Here is a 12,370-nt window from a genome sequence, read left to right as displayed (position 1 = left end):
GATGGCCTTTGATGCGGAAAGACATAGAGGACTTTGTTGCTTCATGCTCTGTCTGTACCTCTTCCACGCTCCCATTCTCGCCTCTTCCTATTCCCTCCCATCCTTGGACTCACTCAGCCATGGACTTTATTTTTGAGATACCACCTTCCAAGGGTAACACTGTCATATGGGTGGTAATAAACCACTTCAGTAAGAATGCACATTTCCCCTATGTAAACTTCTGTCTGCTATATAACGGTCTCAACTCTACATATCTCATATATTTAGTCTTCATGGATTTCCAGCGGAGATCGTATCTGATAGAGGCTCTCAATTTATTTTCAAGTTCTGGCATTCCAAATGCAAGTCCATTGGCATATCTCTCCAATTTTCTTCAGCTTATCACCCCCAGTCAAATGGAGCTGCTGAACGGGTAAACCAAGCATAATAAAGCCTTCCATGCCACTACTGGAAGAGCACCTCTCTTGTGTGTTTATGGTCAACACCCTCAAACCATTCCACAGGACTTCCTCCTTTCAGATGTTCCAGCAGCCAATGATCAAGTAGTTCACATGTCAAACAAAATAAGGGTAGTCCTTCATTTAGTCATGTGTATGTTAGTGCCTCTGAACGAGCTGCAGACCCCTTGCCGGAGTGCAAACGGATTTGAAGTACAAAGGATAATAGCCGTAGAGCACGTTATTCTTGTTTTAAAATTTAATTTCTTTATTTGCAGAAAGTCCTGCATAACATGTTTCGGCTACATCGGTCTTCATCAGGTTCACATGTCTGCAATTTGGAGTGCCACTAAATCAAGTTTGGAGATGAGTTTATTCACTCAAAAGAACTACAGTGTAAAACCTCTCCTCAATACTCTGTTGGGGATACAGTTTGGTTATCCACTAAAAATATCCATCTCAGGATCCCTTCTCCCAAGTTGGGCCCTAAATGTATTGGTTCTTTCCCTATTCTAGAGATCGTTAACCCAGTGACTGTTCGACTTAAGCTTCCTCCTGAAATTAAAAATTCTGTACCATTTCTGAAATAATCAAGTTTATCTTCACTATTTCTCTCTCCACTTCTGTTTCTCTTCATTCAAGAGTTGGGTGTCAGGTGAATGATCCAAAATATCTTATAAGGTGGCTCCTTTTGCCTAGAAGATGTAGTAGAGCTCACTCTATTAAAATCACCAGGAATGTTGTCTCTCTACATGCAGAATTTGTACAAAAGGCAGTTGCGTGCGTGGTAATTTATCTGCTATGAAAGGGAGCCCCCACCCTATAAGATATATTGGATCATTCATCTGACACCCAACTGCTGAATGAAAGAATGAAGAGAAATATATACTGAGAAAGTAATCGTGAATATAAACTTGATTATTTCTGAGACAATGCAGAATTTTTAATTGATTGTATTTAAAAAGTTTCTTCAATATGCGGAAGCTTATATTAAATTTTAATTTTCGTGATAGTTCCCCTTTGTATTCAAAAGGGTTCACAAACTTTCGAGCACCAGTTTAAAGGGGTGGTTCATGTTCCAACTTTTTTTTCAATTCAGTTGGTTTCAGATTCACCAGAAATAGACTTTTCCAGTTATTGTAGATATTCTATTTGTGACAGTTTTTCTAATATTGAATTGAAATGTTTAATTTTTCACCTTCTAAAGCTGTTCTTCGAGGTGGGGTTGCTGACACTTTTGATGTGATACATTTAGCTGATACATTTATCTTTGTCTCTGCTGAGCATAATCAGAGTTTCATTAAAGGCAGCTGTTAGAATTGATGTGATAGCTACTAATACTCTGCGTCTGAGAAATGTTGCAAAACTAAATGTTGCAGAATTGTAACAGTTTAGAATCTGCACCTGAATTACTGAGCTGCTGGACTGAAACACCAGAGACGGTAAAATTAAACTTTAAACTTAGATTTAGAAAAAACATTAAAAAATAAAAAATAAAAAATGGAAAGTAATTGAAAAAAGTTATCTCTGGGGAACGATCTAAAAACAACTAAACTGAAAAAAAAGTGTTTGGGAGGTGAACAAGTATTGTACTTATTTGATGTTAAATTTTTATATAAGCTATATATTTCTCAAATGCATCTTTCCTCTCCTGATCTCCACAGCAGTGATGGGCGTATTTGATCCGTTTTGCTTTGCCACGAATCTGGCGCAAAATTTGTGAAACACCGATTTTGACGCCAACAACAAAGTTGATGCCAGCGGCCATTAAAGTCAATGAGCGTCCGTTAGCCAGCGTCAAAATTGGCACTGATGTCGGAACCGGCGTTGGACCGTCACCAGTGTCTCAATTTTCCGACGCCAGCAAATTTTCGCTGCACATTTGCAAATTTATTTGCCGGTGGCGAACAATCAAATTCTTTATCTTCCCACAATGCCACAATGATGTTATACAGCAAGCTTTATTTGATGCTGTAAGATGACTTTTTACTAAAATATCTTCCAAACTCTTGTCTTCTATACTAAATACTCAGATGGTACTCTATCAGACGATACATTATAGTTTACCTAGCTTCTCAAATATATTGTATGCTTGCAGGAATGCTGCAAGCTTTTCTGTAGTGGACACTAAACCAGTATTCTGTCCCCAGGGTTAAATGTGCAGAGCTATTATGCACCTTACCGCGGGATTCCTTTGCTTGCCTGCTTTAATTGTACTTAAACAGTGTACATTACAGGAACAATTCTCTATCCTGAATGAGTGGAATTTATTTTTTTGCAATGTAAAGAAGGCCCTGTCTGTGTCTCCAATACACCACCAAAAATGGTGAAAACCCAGTACAGGCCTGGAACTCTAATAACAAACATTAAAGGAACGGTAACACCAACAAAAGAAAAAGTTTTTTAAAGTAATTAAAATGTAATGTAGTGTTGCCCTGCACAGTAAAAACTGGTGCGTTTGCTTCAAGAAACATTGCTATAATTTATATATAAACAAGGTACTGTGTAACCATGGGGGTAGCCATATGTTACATAGCAGATCACAAATGCACTATGCAAAATACTATTGTATTTTGTTATAGAGCTTATCTGTTATCTGCTAAGTAACCTGTGCCTTTTCTTAGTTTTTAGCTTAAATTGCAGCCCCCATGGCTACACAGCAGCTTATTTATATAAATTATAGTAGTATTTCTAAAGCAAACACATAACTTTTAAGAAACTTGTTAAACCTCTCCACAACCTCATGGATGTACTGTACAAACTTTTAGCAATTTTCATAAATCATCTTGGATACAAAGTCATTACCTTGATAAGTAAGGACTTCTTTTGGGATACCAATGCAAGAAAATGTGCACTTGTTATTTAGCAATTGTTTTGACTCTGGATAGCATATGTCATAATCCATACAAAAATATAACGGATCTTCATAATTAAAGATCTTTTATCGACCGTTTCTCCTAACATAAGATTCACAAAGCAAGGTTTGATGTTTTACAGCGTCAGCTGTTGTCTATCCTTATTTCTTTCCAAAAAAAAACCCAAGCATGCAACCCCCTCCAGATGCTGTTATTTAGCAAGCACAACTGTTTGAACTTATGTGTAACTTCCTTAACATGCATCAAAAATCCTTTAAATTGTCCTTTTACTTCTGTATGCCAAATAACAAGCAAAATGTCCTATATTACATAAATTGCAGGTTGCCAATAAAGATAGAAAATGGTTTTACCCAACACACTCCCTACTGATACATAAAGTGTATATATGTATAGATAGTATAAGTATGTGTGTACTGTATGGGAATACACAATAGTACTGAATTGCTGAATGTACTACTTCCTCATCCTGTGGACAGGCTCCACTCCACAAGCAGGGGGTTGGTGCCCCATCCAGCTGGGGAGAATCAGAGAATTTTTCAGGACTGGCAAAGATGAGCTGCAGAGCTAGATATCTTTGGTAACACCTCATACAAAAACAACATTAGTTAGAAAAATGTTTGTAGTGGCATGAGCTGTTTACTTTTGGACTTTTGTTGAAGGTGACAGCCCCTTTAATGTTACTTCATACCAATCACTGATCCCAGTTTAGTCTGTGTTTGATGTAACTGTGGCTTTACAACTCTGGGCATTTTCTAGCTTCAACAAAATGTTGGCAAGAGTGGATATAACTGCAAGTTTTCCACATATGTCCTTGTCCTGCAAGCTTGGATTTTTGTAACTCGACTTCAGGAAGTAACTTAAATGACCACAGAAGTAGCTGATGGATACATAAACAAATAGGCATGAGAGATGTACTATAAATGTATGATATTGTAGTACCTGAATAGAAAGAGGAGTTCCAACAATAAATGTGTAGCCTTACAGAGCATTTGTTTTTAGATGGGGTCAGTGACCCCCATTTGAAAGATGGGAAAAAATCAGAAGTAGCAGGCAAATAATTTAAAAACTATAAAGAAGAAAAAAATGAAAGCCAACTGAAAAGTTGCTTAGCATTAATCATTCTATAACATACAAAAAGTTAACTGAAAGGTGAACCGCCCCTTTAAAGTGGTGACAGGTAAATTCTACCTGCTCATTTGTGGCTATGGACAACTGCCTCCAGGCAAACTTAGTGCCTTTTATTACACAACTCTATAAATCTTTTTGAGTATATGCAATCATTGCATGTAAATTTGGCCCATTGTTCCAGGCAGATTTGTTGTTAGTTGTGAGTTTGTTGGTTTAACAAGCAGTCGCCGGGCCCCCCAGCAAAAAAAAAAAAAAAGTTTGGAAGGGCACAGCACGCACAGCAGACCTGGTCCCTACCTCGCATGCACTTCACAACTAGTGAGTGTGCGCAAGGTCACTGCGTGCATTCGCACAAATTTTAATATATACAAGTGCATACAGAGGGGGGATTTTTATGCAGCAGGCCCTGTGTTCTGAGCCCCCTTTCCTCCGCCCTGTGACCTCGTGGTCTTCTGTTTCTATAGTTACGCCACTTGTTTCAAGTTCCGGTAAGTCAGATGGGTGCTTGTGCACATCAATTTTCAAATAACAAATACCCACTGTATAATATATTCTCTATAGCAGTGATCCTTAACCAGTAGCTTGTGAGCAACATGTTGCTCACAACCGCTTGGATGTTGCTCTCAGGTGCTTATTTTTGAATTCTAGGCTTGGAAGCCAATCACAGCCCCTTTTTGGCACCCCAGGGGACTTTTTCATGCTTGTGTTGCTCACAAATGTTGCTCATGGGTGAAGGTTGGGGACCCCTGCTCTATAGAATTAAGATCTGGGCTTTGTTGTTTTTCTTAGACAAAATATATACTTTATCTGTGCCTGATCTGCCCATCTCTGATGTCACCAAGTACGAGTATAAAAATAACAGTAGCATTATGTGCCAGCAGTGGAGTTGGGACAGGGCAGTGAGGTCTGGGATAGCAGCAAATACAGTACAGCCTGCAACCTACTGCTGGGGTGGCAGTTTGTTGGTCAAACTCAGACATCACTACTGCTCATATACTGAGTGCCTCACACACACTTTGTGCATCATTTTATGGTTGTTATTGACTATTTCCAACCCTTGAGTAGATAAGCTTGTGGTCTCAGTTGCAATCACAGACCAATGTATTTTGCAGTCTCAGCTAGAGGCCATAGCATTTTTGGTACACAACCATATCTTTTGTTCTTATTATATTTCTGTGTAATTAGAATTCACTGCAGAGGTTTAGTGCTTGAAGTCATATAAACTTTATTAGGCCCGTGTTATTTCTTTTCAAGCCAAGACCAGTGTTCTTTTACATTCTGGTGTGTAGAGAAAGCTTGCGATGATTATCCTGATGACAAGGTGTGGACTTCATTCCACTTTTGTTTTATTTTACATCAGAAGTATATCCCTGTACTTTTCTGTCTGACTATTTTAAAGGGGTGGTTCACTTTTAAGGTAACATTTAGTATGTTATAGAATGGCATTGGTTTTAATTATTTATTATTCATAGTTTTATAATTATTTGCGGTTTTCTTCAGACTCTTTGCAGTTTTCAGATGGGTGTCGCTGACCCTTTCTAAAAAGCAAATGCTCTGTAAAGCTACAAATGTATTGTTATTGCTACTTTTTATTACTCATCTCTCTCTTCTGGCCATTTCCTATTCATATTCCAGTCTCTTATTCAAATCAATGCATGGTTGCTAGGTTAATTGTGACCTTTGCTACCAGATTGCTTAAAATGCAAACGGAAGAGCTACTGAATAAAAAGCTAAATAACTCAAAATCCTTAAATAGTAAAAAATGAAAACCAATTGCAAATTGTCTCAGAATATCCCTCCCTACATCATACTAAAAGTAATCTCAAAGGTGAACAACCCCTTTAATACCATAGCTTTACCTAAAGTAACATTTAAATTAAAATGTGATTATACTTGTACAGTGCTTCTAAAAAATGTGTAACTGTTTTCTAAATTTGTTGTTGAGTATTTCTATTTGTGATTTAACCCATGTGCATATTCTGGTGCCACTTTCTTCAGCAGACCAAGTTAAGTCCTCATTTTCCTTTTACTGATCCACAGGTGCAGGTGGAACTCAGAGACTTACAAGGGCTGTTGGCAAGTCCTTGGCAATGGAAATGGTACTAAGTGGTGACCGCATCTCTGCTCAGGAAGCCCAACAAGCAGGTACATTTTTCAACAGAGTAAAGAGAAGGAAACCATGTGCTTACTTTTGTTACTGCATCCTGACCCCCCCCCCCCAGTTTTAACCCCTCCATGTCCCTCCATGATCTTCAGGAAAATTGCCTCTTCCCGGTCCTGCATACTTGAGAACAAGTATCAAGATAGCAAACTACCTTTCTAGTTATGTGCGCGTTGAGATATTCTCGACCAGACCCTAACCTGACTCATCAGGTCCCACACCCAACCTGGCCGGCAGTTCCACATTTACAGATATACCCCAGTCCAACCCAACCCCATCTCTGATGTCACATAGGAGGCATCGAGTGTCTATAAATAGACGTTAATAAAAGGACGAATAAATGGCCCACTGTTGGGTCGCCAGTGGCAAGGGCAGCAGGAAGAGCTCGGCTTCACCTTTCCCTTTATCTCAATTAGATTAAGTGTTCCTTAGCATGTTGCTGCAAACTAACATTTTGAGTAGAGTTTCGCAATGGATTTGAGTTTCTATTATCCATGACAGTATCTCAACATACTCCCCAAGCTCTCCCTTATGCTCCTAGACTAACATTTAATTTTTGAATGTAATACACAATGCATGTTTTACTAATGATTGGCATGTATTTAATTTTAAAATTAATATTAATTTGTAGCAACATGCTCAGGCAGAATATATATTGCAGGCATGCTTACACTAATTAAGGTTAGGGAAAATGTGCAGAGGTAATATTTGGTTGGTTGCACCTTAAATTTGTACTCTATAATTAAGACTTCTAACATCAGCTACACAATGTAAGGTAGCGTGATGAAGTAGTAGGCACACTAACAAATGCTGGAGCAAGGTGCTAAGGTAAAAGCTTTAAAGGAGAAGGAAAGCTACAGAGGCATTTTATTGCCAATAGATTAGCTGCAATAGTCCAAGCTAGAATGCTATATTTATTCTGTAGAATGTTTTACCATACCTGAGTAAAACGCTCTAGAAGTTGTTTGTTTAGGATAGCAGCTGCAGTATTAGCTTGGTGTGACATTACTTCCTGCCTGAGTCTCTCCCTGCTCACATATAGCTCCAGACTCAGATTACAGCAGAGAATAGAAGCAAACTGAGCATGCTCATGCCCGGGGCAAGGAGGTTTAAGCTGAAGGCAGGAAGTCTGATACAGAAGCCTATGTGTACACAATAGAAAGAAAGAAATGCAGTGTTTCTTTTGACAGAGGACTCAGAGCAGCACTACTTTGAGGGTGGACCTTTCTGATAAGGCTTACTTAGTTTTAACCTTTTCTTCTCATTTAAAGGAAATGCCAACCCCAAAAATAATGTTTTGCCTAATAAAATAACCTAATTCTAAACAACTTTGCAATATACATTAATTACAATTTAAATTTGTATAGGTTTTGCTATTAAAAAGCAGTGTTTGTCCCTTTTTATACTGTGCCCTGGTTGCTCAGACTGTTGATGCAATGTAAGACAAGCCAGCTGATTAACAGACCTGTTAATCAAACCAGACAAGGATTTGGAAGAAAAGGTGCAGGCTGCTACAGAGGTAGAAGACCCATCTCGTTGTCAATCTGTTATGTTTTGGGTAGCCGAGGATGAGGAGAGTATAACAGTGCTTCATTATTCATGCAGCCATTACACAACAGTAACATTCACTTTTAAGCTGTCACTGTGCTCAAGACATACTGTGTATACTTCATGGAGAGGAAGTATACACAGTATGTCTTGAGCACAGTGACATCTACAGGCCATTTGTATAAACACCACATTGTCATTTCTCTCTCTCCGGGAATCTGTCAAGCCATGTGTGTGCAGAAGACCTATTTGTTTTGTAATTTTTTTATGTTTTGTTGTAGAAATCTGTGCGGATCTATCTAAAGCATAATTAAAAGACAAATTGAAGGTTTGCTAATTTACTTAATGGCATAGGTGGAGATAAGGTGTCATATAGTGTTCCTTGAAGTATGATATATTGTCCCTAGTTATCGAGTATAGTCTTAGTAATGCTTAAAGGGAACCTATTATGTAAAAATATGGCTACTCTGTGTTTACTCGTTGCAGAAGAGAGAAAAAACTTTTTGGGTAGGAAGTCAAAGTAAAATGCGTTTCCTGTAAAAACACTATATCTGGTGAGAGGCGATAGTAAATATGAAATGCTGCCCGTCTTTTCGTTGGGCAATTAAGACCCTGAGCATTATGGGATATAATTTTAATCGACACTTATAAATTTGAGAATTATTTTTATTGCTGTAATTATATATCATTGCGTGGATCTCAAGTCTCCATCTTAACCAACATTGTACATGCATTGACAAAAAATACATAATCCCCACCGCCTGGGTAAAGCATAAAAACATAATAATAAAAATAACTTAACATGAACATTAACTTGAGAAAATATAGTGAGTGAGCACTATGACTTCACTGATCACCTCCTGGTCCGGAGGGGGAGTAGAAGAAAGGTGCTCTGTATGGGGGGGCCAACATCCTGCATCCCCTATTTCAGACGGTATTGAGGGGGAATGATTTCGGGGACCCCCCTGACCTGCAGGTTCTCTCCTTGAGTGACGCTCCAAGTCCTCCACTTTATTCTCTAATTGCGTGATCTGGTCTTGGTGTAGCGTGAGCTGTTTTTGATCCTCCTGCAGAGCTATAGTGTGTTCGTTGGAGATCTGCTCCAGCTTGTCCACCCTGTTGCCCAGGTCATTAATTTGGCATGTGAAATCTGTGACCGCCGATGCCAGTTCATTTTTAAACAGGCTCTGAACTGCTTGGTGTGTGGCCTGGGTCTCCAGTGTGAGCGTTGGTGTCTCTGTATCTTGGTCCGTGGTCGCTGACAAAGATGGCGGCCTTGTTGTTTCTGTGGCACGTCTGTGAAACATTGGCGGTGTATTTAGTTGTAGCTTCTTTTTAGTGGACAGTGGCCTTATCTCCGAAGTCTGCTGGATCGTGGGATAGTCCGGTATGTCCAAGCTTAATTTTAGGAACTTTGTTTCCCGCTGATGATAGCTATTTAGTGTGATGCAGGAGCGGAGCGATCACAAACACATCTTGTCTGTTCAGGTTGCGCGCATGTGCCCCCAAGAATCAATATTTTGACGTTAACCAAAATAACACCAAAAACATGTTTAAGAAAAGTTGGAAAGGGGCAACACATAACCCTATCAACCATACATTTAATTAAACAAGAGACTAGAATATAAGTAGGGAATGGCCTGTCCGTATCTCCTTTAAGCAACGTGTCACAAAGGATATAAAGGAAGACAGTGGACGAGCTGGTCGCCCAATCCTCCTCTTACACAGACTTAATTTTGGGCCTCCAAAAACAACTAAAACTGGAACTGGTTCCAGATCTCCCATCTGATAATTTGCTACTTGAGTTTGAGCTTTGGGCCACAGACGAGGAGGACCTCCAAAAAAAAAAAACATGTATAGCCTGCCTTCATTATTTTACCAGCAAGGAGGCCATCATGCAAGAGGCTAGAGCACCTTCCCACTTGTAATATAAAGGAGCGAAGTATGCCTTTTTCACCGACTGACCTGTGGTTACCATCCAGCGCTGGAGAAAAATGTAACCGGTCACCAATGAGGTTATTGGCCAGCCATCTCATATATAGATGGGGATTTCCTTTCTGTTTGATCTTTACCCTTAAGAACAGATCATTCTCCATAGCCCTAATGAACACCAAAACCCTTTTTATCAAAAACCAGAGAGGACAACTTGTGTTTTGAGGGGATTTTAATGAATTGGTAAACCCAGCAATGGGCTGACAAGGCCCATCTCTACACCACCCTAAACAACATGTTAAAGGAACAGTAACACCAAACCTTCACTATAAATTTGAATTATTAGAATAATTTTTGCTGGTAGACTTAACACATTTAATGGCAGTTTGCTTCATAAAGACCAGGCTGGCTTTATTCCAAACAGAAAATTAACTGATACGATTTGCCATGTTATCAATCTGATTCACCTATCTAAATGTGGTACTTCCTCTATGTTATCGATAGACCAAGAAAAGGCCTTTGATGCAGTCTCATGGCAATATTTAGTGCAGATTATTTATAAATATAAATTTCCTTCTGGCTTTAAAAAGTAATCAGAGCTCTACATCATTCACCCAATGCTCGTATACATCACACAGGCTTTCTATCTGAAAAATTCCATATCAAACATGGCACTCATCAGGGGTGCCCCCTTCCCCTCCTGTTTGCCTTGATCATTGAACCTTTGACTATATCCAATCAACTACATGCCAATATTTTTGGTCTTAAGGTTGGGGAAACCCATCATAAATGTGTTTTTATATGCCAATGACCTATTGCTATTTGTCTCCAAGCCCATGACATCTCTCCCGAATTTGAATAACCTGCTTGCAGATTTTGGTCTTATCTCCAGCTTGATGGCTAATTCTCAGAAATCAGAAGCCATTAAAGGGTAACTAAAGTCTAAAATAAAATAATGCTAGAAATGCTTTATTTTGTATACTAAACATAAACCTGAACTTGCTGCAACACAAGCCTAATAAAATAAATGAATTATGCTTTCAAACTTGGCCACTGGGGGTCACCATCTTGTTACTTTGTTAAACATCTTACCAAGACCATGCACATGCTCATATGCTTCCCAGCTATAGTCATGTGATCCCACTGGTGTCTAATAAAAGGGCAGCCAAATTTGGGAGTTTTACTTTGAAAGCAGCTAGCCCTGCAGTTGCAGGTCAAACTTGATCCCTTTGTAAAATGTATAATGAAGCAATAGAATTCTTAATGAATCGGATGAAAATTGAGCATAGGACTGGCCAGATATGAGATGACTTTGACGTAGTTGGCCAACTTAAATATATTGCAATATATGGACAAACAATCTGTTTTGTTTAAAGGGTAAGGCATTTTTCAGTAGCAGTATGCACAAAATATCTGTCTTAAATATATTGATAATGGGTTGAGTGCAGAGGACTTTTGTATTTGTCTACATGCTCAGTGCGATCTTGGCTGCTTCTTAGGGATTGTCATAAATGATTAAAACAGCACAAGTCAAATAATATCTGCCAGACTGATTAATACGCCGAATATGCAGACTGCACTGGGTCCCGTGTTGTCATGTAATCTGTGGATTTTATAGTTTTTGTATTGTTTAATACATACTTTCTCCGACTCTGCAGAACCAGTGGCTGCAGCAAAATAATCCTTCAATAAGAATCCCATTTTATCGGTTTAAATATGGCTCCATGATCTTTGTCCCTGCCACTGGAGTTGGAAACATTAAAGGGCATGTACAGGCAAAAATAAAATCCAATAAGAATTTCTACACAGTCGCTGACTGTCGGTAGCGCCATCTCCATTGGCGCTGTTTCCAAGATGACGTCGCCCATGACCGCCATGTGGGTAGCAGTACTGGCGTCTCATCACCGGCATGATGACGTCACCCATCCGGTGTGAGAATTCTAAATAAAAAGACACAGAGGTCACGGGTTCAATGCCCGAATATAGGATTTACTGAGAGTTTTCCTAAATTTATATTAACCTATTTCCTGGACTTTTGACCTTGCCTGTGTGACTTTGCTTCTATTCTGCCTGCCTATTGAACTTTTGCCTGGATATTGACTACGTTTACTCTTGACCCTTTTTGGTACCACAAAATTGGGACTTTTACCCGAAGCTTCCTCCTTGGTCTGGACTTCTCCCGCTGGGAGCCGATAGGCCCCCTGACACTGACTGCTCTACAGGGAAACAAACAAAGCTGCTTGAGTTCTGCTCACCTGGAAAGTACCACAGCAGTCAGAGCAAGTTAA

General features: G+C 39.2%; 1 protein-coding gene across 2 annotated transcripts in view; it reads left to right on the top strand.

Moving 5' to 3' along the window:
* The window catches only part of echs1.L (enoyl-CoA hydratase, short chain, 1, mitochondrial L homeolog), a 172,339-nt gene that overhangs the window by 66,951 nt on the left and 93,018 nt on the right, over nucleotides 1-12,370 (top strand). Inside the window, exon 5 of one of the 2 annotated variants that reach the window (XM_018224612.2) lies at nucleotides 6,482-6,586. The exons of the other annotated variant lie outside the window; for it this stretch is intronic. Coding sequence (XP_018080101.1) covers nucleotides 6,482-6,586 — 105 coding nt within the window. The remainder of the gene's footprint in view (nucleotides 1-6,481; nucleotides 6,587-12,370) is intronic. 2 annotated transcript variants of the gene reach the window in all.

The sequence above is a fragment of the Xenopus laevis genome, chromosome 7L (assembly GCF_017654675.1).
Source record: "Xenopus laevis strain J_2021 chromosome 7L, Xenopus_laevis_v10.1, whole genome shotgun sequence".
NCBI classification, from domain to species: Eukaryota; Metazoa; Chordata; class Amphibia; order Anura; family Pipidae; genus Xenopus; species Xenopus laevis.
Note: the sequence above shows the minus strand (reverse complement) of the source record. Positions and strands in the feature narration are given on the sequence as shown.